The 15,941-nt window shown below is 46.8% G+C and overlaps 1 protein-coding gene across 5 annotated transcripts in view; it reads right to left on the reverse strand.

The window, feature by feature from the left end:
- Positions 1-15,941, reverse strand: part of Wdr27 (WD repeat domain 27) — a 97,012-nt gene that overhangs the window by 68,414 nt on the left and 12,657 nt on the right. For 4 of the 5 annotated variants that reach the window (XM_037200403.1, XM_037200402.1, XM_037200405.1 and 1 more), the window contains exons 3-8: positions 15,314-15,455; positions 8,404-8,528; positions 4,601-4,714; positions 3,184-3,235; positions 1,360-1,430; positions 502-622 (exon numbers count right to left, since the gene is read on the reverse strand). In XM_037200403.1, coding sequence (XP_037056298.1) covers positions 502-622; positions 1,360-1,430; positions 3,184-3,235; positions 4,601-4,714; positions 8,404-8,528; positions 15,314-15,455 — 625 coding nt within the window. Of the gene's footprint in view, positions 1-501; positions 623-1,359; positions 1,431-3,183; positions 3,236-4,600; positions 4,715-8,403; positions 8,529-15,313; positions 15,456-15,941 lie in introns of those variants that run through there. The other variant, XM_037200406.1, reaches the window with a different exon arrangement.

Raw genomic sequence — 15,941 nt, forward strand, 5'->3', positions numbered from 1 at the left:
GAGACCCAGAGCAGGCGAGTGGAGGAGGTATGGAAGAGGCAGATGTGGACAAGTGGTTGCAATTTTGGACAGCAGAGCTGGTATTGGGCTTGGGGGGGGGGGTAGGTAAGGAAGGCAGGATCTGAGACCTGAAGGAGATGGGTCAGTGTTTGAAATGGAAACAGTGAGGCAGCACCCTGGGGACAGTGCACCAGTTTGCTCAGATGCACTGTTCAGACGCTGCAGGGCCTGCCCTCTTGAGCTCCCGCTTTGATGAAAACCCAAGGGTTTGTGTTCTCCCATTCCCTGAGACCCTGTGCTCCACAGTGCACTCTGTGAGGCAGCCTCCAGCCCAGGGAACAGGACCTGTGGGACCCGGTGGCATCAGAAGTCAGGACCCCTCAACCTTTCCCAAATCAGAGACTTCCCTTGTTTTCCTTCCCACCCTATCCACGGAGATCCTGACGTGTGCCCTTGAGTGCCGTGTCCATTCAGGAGGCCTGGAGAGCACAAGAAGCACACCTGGCCGACTGTACTGCCCAGCCATCATCCTTCGGGTGGAGAACGTCTCGCTTTTCTTCCTTAGGTCCACATGTGCCACACAGTGGTAGTGATGTCTCTCCATCAAACTAAAGATCCACAGCTACAAAAGCAAAATATGTAGACACCGGTCTCTTTCAAGAAGTGATACTTGTAAAACCCGAAGGAAAGGGGGGCAGAGCAGACAAGCTGCATCAGATATGCTCCTGGGTTCTCCTAGACACCTGGACTATCCTGAATGTTGCTTTCAGCCCCTCCTTGAAAGCTGCACAGCTTCCAAGCAGGTACTTACAGGGGGCGTTTGTCCAGAATCTTAGGTCAGACACGGCTGTGATTCACTGACATACAGAGCCACCTATGGGGTCCCAAGACCACTTGCACCTACAGAGCACATGCTACAGACTTGGAGCCACGAGTATTTCTACCATGTTACTGGGCCCGAACACACAGGATAACGGCAGTTGAGTTAAGAAAAAAAAAATAAACTATCTTAGCTTCCCAGTGTACAACTTCATCATATGTATATCAACAGTGCCTTTATAAAATAAACCTAGTGTTTACATTAAACTTTTAGTAAGTATCTTCAGTTTTAAAAATCCTCTGATGCTAGTGGCTGAAGAAGTGGTTCTAACTTTTGCTACATTCAAATACCATATAGCATTGTTGAAACATGCACATCAAGGTCACTCTGCAGACCAAAGGCCTCCCAACCCCACCACAGTGCTGAGATGCACAGTGGGACACAGCCTAGAACACCACAGGTGACGACAGAGAACAGACCGTGCACATGTTCGTGTTCCACACGCTTGAGGCTCAGCTAGAAACTGCAAGGGCTCTCACCTGGCCATCAGCACTGCCAGTGACCAGCTGTCGGTTTTCTTCACTGATGAGCAAACTCAGGAGAGGGCAACCTGAGAGGGACACGGGACATTCAGGACGGACAGTGCTTCTTCTAGTTGACTTAGCGCTACTCTGAATCTTCATACCAAGAGGTAAAAATTATAAGTGAATACAAATTTGGAAGCATTCATGAGCAAGAGAGAAAAAATGAATGCTGTCCCAAATAAGAATGGCGGGTATATTGCAGCCAGGACATTAAATAGATAGATAGATGATAGATAGATAGATAGATAGATAGATAGATAGATAGATAGATAGATAGATGATAGATAGATTTATTAAAAACAAACAAGGGAGTGGCGCACGCCTTTAATCCCAGCACTCGGGAGGCAGAGGCAGGCTGATCTCTGTGAGTTCAAGGCCAACCTGGTCTACAGAGCAAGATCCAGGAAAGGCGCAAAGCTACACAGAGAAACCCTGTCTCGAAAAATCTAAGAAACAAACAAACAAGAATGGTGGGTGGTGGATCCTGGTTAGTCCCATCCCATCTGCAAACAGTGAACAGGTCCAGAGCAACTGCCTGAGGAAGGAAGTATTACTTCAGCTAGCATTTTAAACGGGGCAGAGCAGTTCCTGTGAGCTAAAAACAAGAAAATCATAGATTTAGTGATAAAAACAGGAGTTCAATGGGTGTCTTACAAAAAAAAATAGAAGAACTCCCTAAATTTTAGTTTTACTTAAAATATAGTCTAAAGTATCAAGAATTTGGAAGAACTAGATAAACAGAGGTTGGGAAACACTGTGTGTCCTAATTAAGCTACAAGTGACATTCATGGTGAGTCTACAGCACAGTCTGGAATTGTGTTCCTCAATCAAATTGTCCCACAAGATTGCTTCAGGAAAATCCAACAGAGTTCTGGAAAATGTGCTTCATGCCCAAGCTTGGTGAAAAACTCCAGGCTGTCAGAACACAATATTCTACATGTGGGTAACTGACCCAAAAAACACTCAGTCTTGGGAAATACAGTCGTAACTTCAGCAGAACACCAAAGCATCTGTGTTTTCCTTGAGTAGCATTTTCACAAGTCATCTCAAAGGAAAAGAAAGACTCCTAAATTAGCCATCCTGCTCTCCCAGAACACTGTGCATTCTTGGCGGGACATGGGAAAAACTCCAGAAGCAACCCATGAGATGCAAGGTGGAAACACAGGGCCCCAGGAGAAATGCTCCTCTGGCTCACACACAACACCCCAGGTTCCAGGAGAGCCAGGCCATAGGAATTGGTCACTCCTCTGTATAATCAAGTGTTGGTTCCATTGCCCACCAGAAACAATTTGATGAAAGCAACAATTATCCTAGAATTCATAGGATGGACAGAAGCTTCCAGCCTCACCAATAGCTTACATGCTGTCCAGTTCTGGTGTCTCTCCAAACTTTTCCAGCTCTGGGCCTCTCCACAGGACAGTAGGGGCCCTGTCTTGGGTACTTTATCTGAAAGCCAAACTATTCCACACTTACCTGAGACAGATACTCAGACGCCAAGTGTGTGTGTGTGTGTGTGTGTGTGTGTGTATGTGTGTGTGTGCATGTGTGTGTGTGTGTGTGTGTGCGCATGTATAAGGTAAAATCCTCAGAGACAGTAACTGTGACAGTAACTGCGAAGCTCACCCACTCTGTATACAGAAGGAATGAGAATTGACAGCTACATACAGATGAAGCTGGTGATTCCGGCTGTCACACCTCTATCTCTGGGGTGACAGCCACACTAGGAGAGATTGTTTACACAGCCTACCCAGCTAGAATGTAAAAGAGTCTTTGGTTTACCTGTCAAAATGGATGAGCTGTATATCAAGGATCCTGCACAGTAGTCCCAGACCTTTAAATGAAAAGACATTTCTTTAAGAGACATAAAATGATGCTATGCTGCTAAACCATGAAATAAATTTTAAGCAATTAAAAATTAATCTGTATAAATAATAATTAAAGAATAAGAATTTACTTAGTGAATCACTGCATTGTTAAAAACCCAAGACTTCAGAATAATGAAAATATCCTGAGTCTTCCAGAGATGACGACCTATGAGTTTGGGAGGATGAAGACATACCTAAGAGACAGCAGTTCCTGGGCACATACACTACCCCAGTCAGTAGCTCAGTGAAGAATGTCAGCATGTCCCTGGGTCTATGGCCCAGTTGTGGAGGGTGCTTACCCGGAGGACTGCACTCTAACCATGACAGTCGCTTGTGTTTGCTATACCCACTATCCCTTCTATGGTGGGCACACCTCCAGGGACATTCCAAAATATCAACTCTCTTCTTTCTCATGACCACCAGTGAGACAAGAGACCCCTTTTGGTCTATTTGAAATATAAAATTGAAGTGCAGCATAGTTATCCAAGTATGGCAACTTGGATTTCTGTCCCAACAGCTGCTGACTCCCAGGGGAAGTCAGGACCCACTGGGTCTCATGAGACAGGTATTTTAAAATGACCGTAGTATAGATTCTGACAACTTCTGTGATTTGATACACACGTGTGACTTTCAGCTTTTCTTTTAGGACAATGACAAATGTCTACCCTTTGTCAGTAACATCATAGTAACGTGAGCTAACCTGGGCTGCTCAGAAGTGAACCTGCACTTTGCTTTATTTTTTTCTGACGCTCAGTTTAGTTGTGATTGAATCCTCTTATTGGGGACACTGGATCCTCAGCTGTTGGTCATTAGGAAACATTGCAGATGTACATTGTCCCCTCTAGATTTAGATGTAAGAAAAGTTGGGGACAGTTCAAATGCTGGAGACCCAAGAAATGCACCAAGGAGTATCCCAGACCTACCAGAACATCAAAACTCCACTTCTGCGTGGGTGAGAAAACAGCCTCCTCGGGTATGTGCTTCAAATTGTATTCATTTTATTTGTGCGTGTGAGTGCTTTGCTTGCATGCATGAATGTGTACCACATATATGCAGTGTTCATGGAGGCCAGAAAAGGCACTGGATACCCTGGAACTAGAATTCCAGACAGTTGTGAGCCACTGTGTGGGTGCTGGGAACAGAGTCCTGACCCTCTGCAGGAACAGCGGTGTTCTTAACCACTGGGCCATCTTTTCTCCAGCTCCATCATATTTGTATTACCAGAAAAAAAAACTTGCACAGCAGTAGCAATCCAACAGCAGCAGGCAGATATGTCCCATAGCATCCCTATGTCCACAGCGTCCCTAACATCCCAAGCCACTGCTGCCCACCTTAAAGCTTCTGTCTTCAGACACGGAGATGAGGATGTTTGCTTGCCAGGGACAGAATTCCACTGCTGTCACTGAGCCTTGATGGCCCTGCAGCTCCACCAGCACAGACTGCTTCTAGAAGGAAGGAGGATTTGTAAAAGGTTATTCATGGAATTTTCTAGAATGATAAACATCAAGAAATCACAGTCCACTACAGAAAAGGGAGCTTGCTAAAATAAATTCTATATGGCCAGGCAAAGGGCTCAGTAGGCAAAGGCACCTGCCACCAAGTCTGAAGACTTATTCAGTCCCTGGAACTCACATGGTCTATTGGAGTCCACCAAGGTTTCCTAGTGGCTTCACCCAGCAGGACTGCATAAGAGGATGACTGGGCTACAGGCCTGAGTATCAGGTGTTTGGAAGGGTCTACACGTGGTTGTATCTAGCAGGGGGAGGTCTTTTTGCCTCATCCCTTGGCATTGTTATAAAAATCCCTTTTGAATAAAGTTCTGGGCTGGTGGGTTGAGACCCAGATCCTCCCAAGGCTATCCTCTGTTTCTGTCTTTCTTCTCGTTGTCTAGGTATCTCTTTCTATCTAAGTATTTCTCACTTCTCCCTGATCAAGAGTACCCTGGTCATAAAAGTGGGGGCTGGTCCCCCACAACAGTGGAAGTAGAGAACCAATTCTACAGTTGTCTCTTACCTCCACACATGTGCTGTGGCATGTGTGCCTGCATGCATGTGCGCACACATACAGAGAGAGAGAGAGAGAGAGAGAGAGAGAGAGAGAGAGAGAGAGAGAGAGAGAATGTTTTTTGATTTAAAGAATATATTTTATTTTATACATCCCTCTTTCCAAATTTGGGTCTACCCTACCCATATCACCTCAGAAGTTAAAAAGTCTGATGCCCGAGCTCTGAGGGAGGTACATCATCAGTAAGGAAAAGATAAGAACCAGCTAAATCTGACCTGGTACAAACAGGGGGCTAGCATCTCCTGGATTCCCTGTTGTCTGTGGCTTTCTCCTGACAGCCTCTTCTCAGCAGCCCATGTGTTCAGGGTGGAGGTAAGATGCTCAGTCTCTTACTATCTGTCCCTTTATGTCTGCTTCTTTCATCTGTTCTCGACCACTGTCCGCCTCCCTCGCCCTTTCTGTCCTATCTTCTACCTCCCTTGAAGCTATTCTCCAGTAACTAAAGTAGAGAGTAACTAAAATATAGCAAGACAACGTGGTGCACCTACTACAGAGTGAGTTATCCCTTCCTTCAACTCTTAGCTTCACACAGCCCAGGCTTGGCCTAGCAGTCAATGGACCAGCTCCCATTCTAACATGCCCAAAGTACCATGGCTGTGAGAACAACAGGACCTCCTGAGAGTCACAGCTGCCTCCCACCTCCAGTCCCAGTGGGTTCCATGTCCAGTGGCAAGGAGAAGCTTGAACATTATAATACTTTATACAGACTGCAAGGACACCTCAGACATACAACTATATATAATGACAGATCATAGGTCTGCAGATGATCAATAGACAGACAGATATAGATAATAGATAGGTGACAGATGCTCAATATATAGATGAAAGACGATAGGTAGATATATAGAAGATAAATGATAGATACTAGTCTGACAGATGACACAACTTTTAAGTACACACTGAACTCTAAAGCTCTCTTTAACACTCTAAAGAACAACCCTGATGAACAGGGTTTAGAGTTGTATGGGGTATGCTATATCAATAACCATCAAACAATTAGAGACAGAAGATCATAATGCATGTTGGGACAGAGGTAGAGAGGAAATGAGGTTATAGAACATGCACTCTGCTCCCTTCTGGAGCTCTAAAGCTCCCCAATTTCCACTTCTCTAAAGTAAAACCACTCACTTATATATGACTATATTATCACCTGCCAGATACTTTGTTTCCTTCTAATGGTTTATATTTCATGGTGATTAAAAAGTGCTCAGTATTCACTTGAATGCTTTCAGAGAAAATTTTGTGACCTGTTGAACATTTCTCTGGCAGTGTAAGCCATCTGTGGACTGACTTGTCCTGTTCCTTGGCAGCCTGTCCACCACATTATTCTCCCTTGGGAGCCTCCTCACACTGTACACCTGCTGCTCACACAGGCTACACCTGAGCAAATGTCTGCTGCTGACTTTTGAGTTCCAGGTACATGACACTGTCAATCTCTTTTGCTCTCTGAACACTTCCCCGACTCCGAACACCAGCAACCTTAACTATCGTCCTAATTCATCTGGTCTCCCTCACCCTAATCAATGTTAGTTTTCCATTTCGGTGGTTGGTTTTGTGATGCAGTAGAGTGGCCTGGTGCCAATCTGTTCAACTACCAAAGGGTGTTTTCATACATCCTAGAGCTGAAGATCAGCTTCTCCAGAAGGCTCCCACACACCTGACCTAGAACTGCTCAGCAACAACACAGATACCTCATCCCCAGTCTCCAAACTATGACTTAAGTGAGGGAAGGTGTTATTTCTTTCAATGTGAACCTCAGTTCATTCACAGCCCAAAAATTGTCTGAATATAAAACTGTGTTCCCTTTGTGTGGGGTTTTATGTAAGAATGGCTCCAGCATCCACCACCTGCCTTCCCACTGCTACCTCAGCCTCATGCATCAATTAATGATGGGTTCTGTGGTGGTGTGAATAAGAACGGCCCCCACAGGCTCATAGATTGAATGCATGGTCACCAGGGAGAGGCACTATTTGAAAGAATTAGAAGGTCTGGCCTTTATAGGAAATGTGTCACTGGGGGTGGGCTTTGAGGTTTCAAAAGTCCATGCCAAGCCGAATCTCTCTCTCTCTCTCCTCTCTCTCTCTCTCTCTCTCTCTCTCTCTCTCTCTCTCTCTCTCTCTCTCTCTCTCTCTCTCTCTCTCTCGACCCGGATGTAGCTCCCAGCTACTGCTCCAATACCATACCTGCTGCCATGCTCCCTGCCATGATGACAGTGAACTAAGCCTCTGAAACTGTAAGAGCAAGCTCCTAGTCAAATGTTCTCTTTTGTAAGAGTTGCCTTGGCCATGGTGTCTCTTCATAGGGGTACAACAGTGACTAGGACATTTCGTATCCCCAGATGTCTCACATACCCTAGGGCCTAGGATAACCACCTCATGATCCTTGGCTAACATCTTTCCTTACTAAGAGTTTTAAAGTAGACAACAAGGAAAGCCAGAGAAGGCAAAGCGCTTCATTACCTGTGTTCACCTGAGCACTGGGTAAAACAGCCACCCCAAGCACCGGGCACTCTCCCATGAACTCAGGGTGCAGAGGCTCCTCTCTCTCTCCTCTCTCTCTCTCTCTCTCTCTCTCTCTCTCTCTCTCTCTCTCTCTCTCTCTCTCTCTCTCCAGGGAGATCTTTCAACACCTGGCACTGCTTTACCACAGCTCAAGCACCAGTGCTCAGCAAACCCCAGGTTAGAAATCCCAGCCTAGGAGGCATTGACTTTTACATGAACTGTCTCAATTAAGAAACAAGTGAGAAGTCTGAGTCACAGTGGAAAATGGGTTTTTGACAAACAGGCAGCTGAAGCACTGTGCGGCACCGACTGTGGGGGAACTCCTAAGGTAAATGTGTCTGCTGAAAAGCATCCCTGCACAAATTCACGTTAACACCGATTCCAGTGGCTTATCAATTACAAGATCAAGAGGTGTTCCTTGGTCCCCGCCCCCAACATCTCTACAAAATACATTGAACCAAACTGCCATTTACAAAGGGAAGCAGCAATGAAATACTCATCAACAGGAACCCAGCCTGGAAGGTGCCACCCACTGTGTGCTTGGGACCTCCACAGGGTGTCGTTCTTACCTCCACATCCATCACAGATATTTTGTTTCCAGCACACACAGCAACAGCTCGATCATCCAGACTAAATCTCAAACAGTGCACTGTTTGTAAAAGGGAGCCTAGGATAGTCCCTCGAGGAGTCAGCCCTAGAGCAAGTTCCAGATATTAGCATCGGTTCACCAGATGTCAGAAGAATGGGTCCTGTATACTTCTCTGCTCCAGAGCCACAGGCAGAGGAACAACAGGCTGGAGAGTGATGGTGGAACAGCCTTTTTTCTGAGGCAGTTCGGTACAGAACCAAGGTCACAGAGAAACCAGTCTCCGGAGGGTCGTGGGCGCCCAGGAGAGCTTCGCAGACCCAGCTCTTTACCCAGCACTTCTCCCCGTGTCCACTGCCATCCAGGCTCTGGCAGGGACACACTCTGACCAGGGTTGGGGACCGTGTGCCAGGAGAACTCTGGCCTCTGAGGCTCTCACCACCAAGATGACATCTCCACGGCAGCCTGCAGGGCCCTGGGTAACAATGCAAACTGTGTGCAGAGAAGGTTCAAGTGGAGCCACACCAGGGAACGCAGTGCCTGCCATCTGCCCTGAGCCTCAGAAGCCTGTTAATTAGCACAGATGTGTCACCAGGCAACCAAAGGATCCTGTATGTGGTGGCTAAGCTTAGTTGTCAACCTGACTACATCTGGAATCAACTAAAACCCAAGCAGCTGTGCACACCTGTGAAGGACTTTTTTGACTGGACCGTTTGAGGAGGGGAAACCCACCCTAAATCTGATCATGTGATGTTGAAGGACTTACCCTGTGGAGGTCCACAGAGGCTTCCTAGTAAGATCTTACTCAAGGTCAGAGACTCTGAGCTTGCTTTACCCAGCAGGGCTGCATAATGGGATGATTTGGCCCAAAGCATGGTTACCAGGTGTTTGGAAGTGTCTACACTTAGCTGTAGGGTGTGCTTTGATCTTGAAACAAGGAGGTCTTTTGCCTCGCCCCTTGACATTGTATAAAAAGCCCTTTGGAAAAAATCTTGAAGTGACTGGGTATTGACCCAGGGCCCTCCTGAAGCTATCCTGTGTCTCTGTCTTTCTTATCATCTCTTTCTATCTTTCTGTCTATCATTTCCTCATTCTGTAGTGGGTAGCCATTCCAGCTTGGATCTGGAAGCTCCAACCCCCATTGAGACTCTGGCAACTGTCACGCCTACGAGGCGGGGCGAGGGGAGGTGCTGGAAACCTGAGAGCTGGATGGGCCAGCGCTCTCTCTGGGCGCGCTCTCTGCACCTGGACCCTGGATGGTGGAGATTGATTGTGCAGAGCTCCAGAGAACACCGCTGGATTGCGATACACTTTCCCCAGACCCCGCGACCTATCCATTCCTTCATTTGTAAGTCATCCACTAAATAAATCTTCCTTTTAACTACGTGAAGTGGCCTTTATAATTTTCCCCAATACATTCCTCTCTCCTCCCCACAGATCCCTTCCACAGGCCAGAGCTGGACTTCGGCAGACTCCCACATTATCCTAAATCTAGAATACACTTTTCAGTGGCAGCTCACATAAAGGACATGGAAGGGAGCTTTCACTTTTTGCCTGCTTGCCCTCACTCCTGCAGGCAAATCCGTCTACCTTGTTGCTGGGGCATTCCTTTGTCTTTAGAACCTACTTTGTGGGGGATTCTAAGATAGACTGAAGAACAGCAGCTCTCCAGGAATTCCGTTGGGACTCAAACACCAAACTGGGACTGGTGAGACATGCAGTTGCACAGATTGAACTACCAGACTCTTGGCCTTTTAGGAGACAGTAATTATTGATCTACTGGGACCAGTCTATAAGGTGCTCTAATACTCCCCTTTACACACACACACACACACACACACACACACACACACACACACACACACAATTTCACTGTACCAGCTATCTATATTTCATTCTCTCAGCTCTGATCCTTTAGAGACCCATGACTAAAACACTATGGAAGGGATGTATGTGTGTCACAAACAATGCCACTCACTCATGGACTTGACCTGTGTTGTGTGTGCTATGTCAGCCTCTTCTCAGCACCTGCAGGGTCAGCCCCCAACTGGACAGGCCTCTGCCTTTGTGGAAAATTAACATGCAGAAGGCAAAGACATAGCACAGTCAACTCCAGGAAGCAAAACAGATCAATGAGTACATGGAGGACTAGTGATGGCCACCCACTGAAAAGGCGTGCTGTATACAAGAGGGCAAGGAGCCCAAGCGGCAAAGAGGACAAATGCTACACAGTGGCCAGAAGGGGCCTTCATCAAAACACCTGTGTCCAGACCCGGGAACTCAGTGGCACTGGCAGTGACTAAAACAGAACTAAAGTAAAGCCCTGGAAGGCTGAGTCCTTGCTCTACCAGAGTGAGGGTGGAGTCTGTGTGTGTGTGTGTGTGTGTGTGTGTGTGTGAGAGAGAGAGAGAGAGAGAGAGAGAGAGACACTTTCTCTGCATGGTGGGGAGTTGCTTTGAGCAAACACTGGGCAGAAGCTGACTAACTTTGAGAGTTGAGAATTAAATGCAGACACGGAGAGATCAAGGCAAAGGAAGATGGTTAGACGTTAATGTCAGAATCCAGAGGGAGGATTTGGTAGCTTGTGCCCTTAGCACCTATGGATGTGACAGATGTCCAAATGTGAGACAGCGTTTAAAGGTAAAACAGATGGAAGTCCACAATGATTGGATCTGGAGTGAGCTGAGGTCCTAACCTGAGCAACTGCAGAATAGAGCTCTGGTGAATTCAGACAGAAAAATAGTAAGGGGTAGAGCAGGAGTGGGAGTGCCAGCCATCGACAATGCTCTTAGACATGACAAGGAATTCTTTATTTTTTATATTTTTGGTTTTTCAAGACAGGGTTTCTCTGTGTAGTTTTGTTGCCTGTCTTAGATCTCACTCTGTAGAGCCAGGCTGGCTTTGAACTCACAGAGATCCAGCTGGCTCTGCCTCCCGAGTGCTGGGATTAAAGGTGTGCGCCACCACTGTCCCACAATGACAAGGAACTTTTAGCAGAAGTATATGGAGACTAAATTAGGAGAAGCTCTGGACAGAAACAAAGGGGTAAGCCATAAGCACATGAGAGTTTTAATGGGAGAAAAGAAAAAGCTGTATTTCGGTGAGGTGTTGCAAGTGAGAAGAGAGGAGCCAAGCAGGCAACAGGCTCTGAGGGTCTCACCAGGGTAGAAGCAACCAACCACATCCTTCTCCCCTCCAAGCACAATCCAAGCAGCAGACCCAGAAGTGCCGTGAACACAGCTACCCCCAGTGTGGCCAGGAACCAAACACAAGTAGGCTCCAACTCTGTACAGACAAAAGAGCCACACTGAGAGCTTACGGCTTCCAGGAGCTCCTCTGCCCTCAAACCCATAATGCAAGTTCATTCTCATCTCCACAAGCTTCAGCATAGTAAATTGTACATGGAACAACCTGTTATGTACTGTGACAGATGGCAAGTGAGCGCTGGTGCTATGATTCAGAAACAAGTTTCTACCCAAGAACAGACCATTCATGCACCAGCATCCATGTGAGGAACCTAAAGCACAGTAACCAGGAACATGGGAAAACAAAAACCTCAGAGAACACTTTACTACACAGACAGCTACAGCTGTGGATCTACAGCCTCAGAAGTACAGCCACTTCTAAAACAGAGGATCGCGTGTCCACGGCCTTGGGAGTACAGCTCCTCTAACACAGAGGATCATCTGCTTACAGCCTCAGGAATAAGTCCCTTCAAGCACAGAGGGCCATCTACCTACAGCTTCCAAGTGCAGCTCTTTCCAGCACAGGAGTCTCCATACAGCCTCTTCTAACACAGAGGGCTGCAGATCTATAGCCTCAGGAGTGCTGTTCTCTCTAACACAGGGTGCTTTCTGCCTACGGCTTCAGGAATATAGCCCTTCTAACACTGGACTGTCTGTAGCAGCCTTGGGGGTATAACTGCTTCTAACACAGAGGGCCTACCTATAACTTTAAGTGTATATGTATTAGTTACTTCTCTATTTCTGTGATATAACACCAGGATCAAGGCAACTTAAAGAAGGGTTTATGCCAGGCAGTGGTGGCGCATGTCTTTAATCCCAGCACTTGGGAGGCAGAGGCAGGCGGATCTCTGTGAGTTCGAGGCCAGCCTGGTCTACAGAGTGAGTTCCAGGAAAGGCGCAAAACTACACAGAGAAACCTTGTCTTGGAAAAAAAAAGGGGGGGGTTATTTGGGGCTTATAGTTTCAGAGTAATAGAAGCCCAGAACCATTGTGGTAGGGGACACAGCAGTAGGCAGATAGAAATAACAGTGGAGCAACTGAGAGCTTACATCCCAATCCACACACAGGAAACAGAGAGAATACACTCAAAATGGTTCTTTTGAAACCTCATAGCCCATCCCCAGTGATATACCTCCCTCAATAAGGCCACACCTCCTAATCCTTCCCAAACAGTTCTACTACATGGGGACCAACATATAAGCCCATGTTGACCATCCTCATTTAAACCACCACAGCATAGGTCCTTCTAACAGAAATATCTACCTACACCCTAGGAGTACAGCCCCTTCTTACACAGGGTACCATCTAACAGCCTGACAAGTACAGCTCCTCTAAGACAGAGTGTTGTCTATCCACAGCCTGAGAGTACAGATCCTCTAACACAGAGGACTGTCCATCTACAGCCTGAGAGTACAGATCCTCTAACACAGAGTGTTGTCCATCCACAGCCTTAGAGTACAGCCCCTCTAACACAGAGGGCTGTTCATCCACAGCCTGAGAGTACAGCTCCTCTAACACAGAGTGTTGTCCATCCACAGCCTCAGAGTACAGCTCCTCTAACACAGAGTGTTGTCCATCCACAGCCTCAGAGTACAGCTCCTCTAACACAGAGGGCTGTCCATCCACAGCCTGAGAGTACAGCTCCTCTAACACAGAGTGTTGTCCATCCACAGCCTCAGAGTACAGCTCCTCTAACACAGCCTCAGGAATACCACTCTTTTTAATGTGTAAATGGCAATGATCTCATATCAACCTGTCTTCTGATAACTGGTGTACCTGTTAGAGCAAATACAGAACTCCTAACTGTTCCCGGGGCTTCATATCTGCTTGGCCCCGATGTTGGCACAGCTTAACCACCATCTTCCTGTCCACTTACTCACCATTGGTGCCTTCTGTTCCTGCTCCAACCCTGTTCTGCCCTTTCCCCTTGCAGCTAAGCACAGCTCTACATCTTCCCCCTTAGCCCAGCAGCCTCAGCAACAGCTTCTTCCCTGGGGCTGGTTTAGGTTATCTTAGCGATACATGCTCTGCTTACATGTCTATCAGCCCACTTCTAAGACCTCTTGAACTCTATTACAGCCTCGTTAACTTGTATTCATTCTGTAACTTGGATGGATGGATGGACAGACGGACGGACGGATGGACGGATGGATGGACGGATGGACGGACGGACGGACGGACGGACGGATGGACGGATGGACAGATGGACAGACTTACTCTCTGCTATGTGATATGAAAGTTAATACTAGTTGTTAAGACTGGAATAAAAGAACATGCATTACCTCAGCTAGATTACAAGGTAGAAGGGATTGTTTGGAAATTGCCGCCAATGAAAATACCACACCTTGTGAATTCATATTATTCAAAAAATGTTAAATTGTGAAAAGACACAAATCTGTCTGGCTATGTTTCTGGCATACTTCACTCACACCACTGAGGTACAAACTGTTATACAATTCTGTGGTTACCTGGCATCACTAAGCATAACACTATAAACACATATCTGGGATGTGTTCCCACCTAAGCCATGAGCCTCAGCTGGGAAAGCTCTCACTCACATACTTCCTCAGTCTCTGCCGACCAGGCCCTTCACACCCAGAGTCTCTGCGGCCACACCCTTTTGTCTATCCCTGGCTCCAGCTAGGTCTCCCGTCTTCAGCTCCAGTCACATTTCTGCAGAAGTCACCTGTGTGCAAACAGGCTGTCGTCTGAGTGGGAACGTCCCCTGCAGAGAGCAAACCTCACTCCTTCACCACTACATTTGCAACATGAAACGCAGCAAGCACCCGGGTCACTCATCCATGAGGCGAGACATTCTAAACTGTCCACAGACCCTGGAGGTCTAAACATCGATATTTAAAATAAGAAAAGGAAGAAGAAGAATACCAGCAAGGCTCTGCACCCACATGTCACACAGCAAAGGTCAGTGGAGCTAATGACAAGGAACACTTAGACACAATTGTCCTTATAGAGACGGTCCACTCCTGGGTGGTGCTAGGATTAAACACACGGTCTCCTCCATGGTAGGTGTCTTAATTAGGGCTTCTGTTGCCATGAAAAAATATGATGGCTGAAAGCATGGGGATGAAAGGTTTATTTTATCTTACAGGAAAGTCAGGGCAGGAACTCGGTAGGAACTAATGCAGAATCCATAAAGAAACACTGATTGCTGACTTGCTTCTCATGGCTTGATCAGTTTGCTTTTTTATACACCCCAGGATCACCTGCCTGGGCCTACAACACCAACCATGGGCTGGGCCCTTCTGTGCCAAACATCCATCAAGAAAACGCCCTACATGTCTGCCGAGAGGCCAATCTGATGGAAGCTTTCTCTCCATCAAGGATCCCTTTCCTTAGATGAATCTGGACTGTGTCAAGGTGAAAATAAACCTCCTAGGACAGCAGGTGCACACTCGACCTCCCTCTCAGGCCCATCCCCAGCACCTCTACCTCCCTCTCAGACCCATCCCCAGCACCTCTACCTCCCTCTCAGACCCATCCTCAGCACCTCTACCTCCCTCTCAGACCCATCCCCAGCACCTCTACCTCCCTCTCAGACCCATCCCCAGCACCTCTACCTCCCTCTCAGACCCATCCCCAGCACCTCTCCATTTACGTTGTTGAACTGTGCTCTACATCTTTGTTTACCTTTAAGTGTCTTCTCTCTACAGTCGTCCACATTCCACATTATAATACAATCCTGTGATGCAGAGCAGAGCTGAAGTGGATCTACTTGATTTCCAAAAACCATAGCAGTAATCAGCTGATGGTGTCCTTCTAAGGTGAGAAGCTTAAAAAACAAATAGGTTACTTACAACATAAGAAATATAGAGAAAAACAATATAATTTTGAACCTAGGTTTTTAAATATATTTATTACACATGTTGACTTTTAATTCATTGAAATTTCTGCATGTAATGCTGATTCTTCCGTCAAATGACCACATCACTACTGGTTGTTAGCATACATTGTTACAGTGAGGCAGGGGTACTCATGCTTCTCTTCCTTACCAGGTGTTAATAAATGTGTACTGAGTACTCAATGGATGCAGAAGAGGTGCTGGTTATGCTGGCAGCCAAGGAGAGAGGAGCTGGCAGAGGATAAACACATTTGGGCCATTAGACAGCAGGGGATATGGAGGCCCTCCTGGCTCCAGCAGTAAGTAAAAGGGTAGGTTGTGTGACCTGAGACTGCTGCTGACGCTATACAAGGAGACTGGATAGCAAACATGCCAGGAAACTGGAAACCAGTACTCAAGTACAAGCAGCCAGGATGC

Source organism: Peromyscus leucopus, chromosome 8a (assembly GCF_004664715.2).
Source record: "Peromyscus leucopus breed LL Stock chromosome 8a, UCI_PerLeu_2.1, whole genome shotgun sequence".
NCBI lineage: Eukaryota > Metazoa > Chordata > Mammalia > Rodentia > Cricetidae > Peromyscus > Peromyscus leucopus.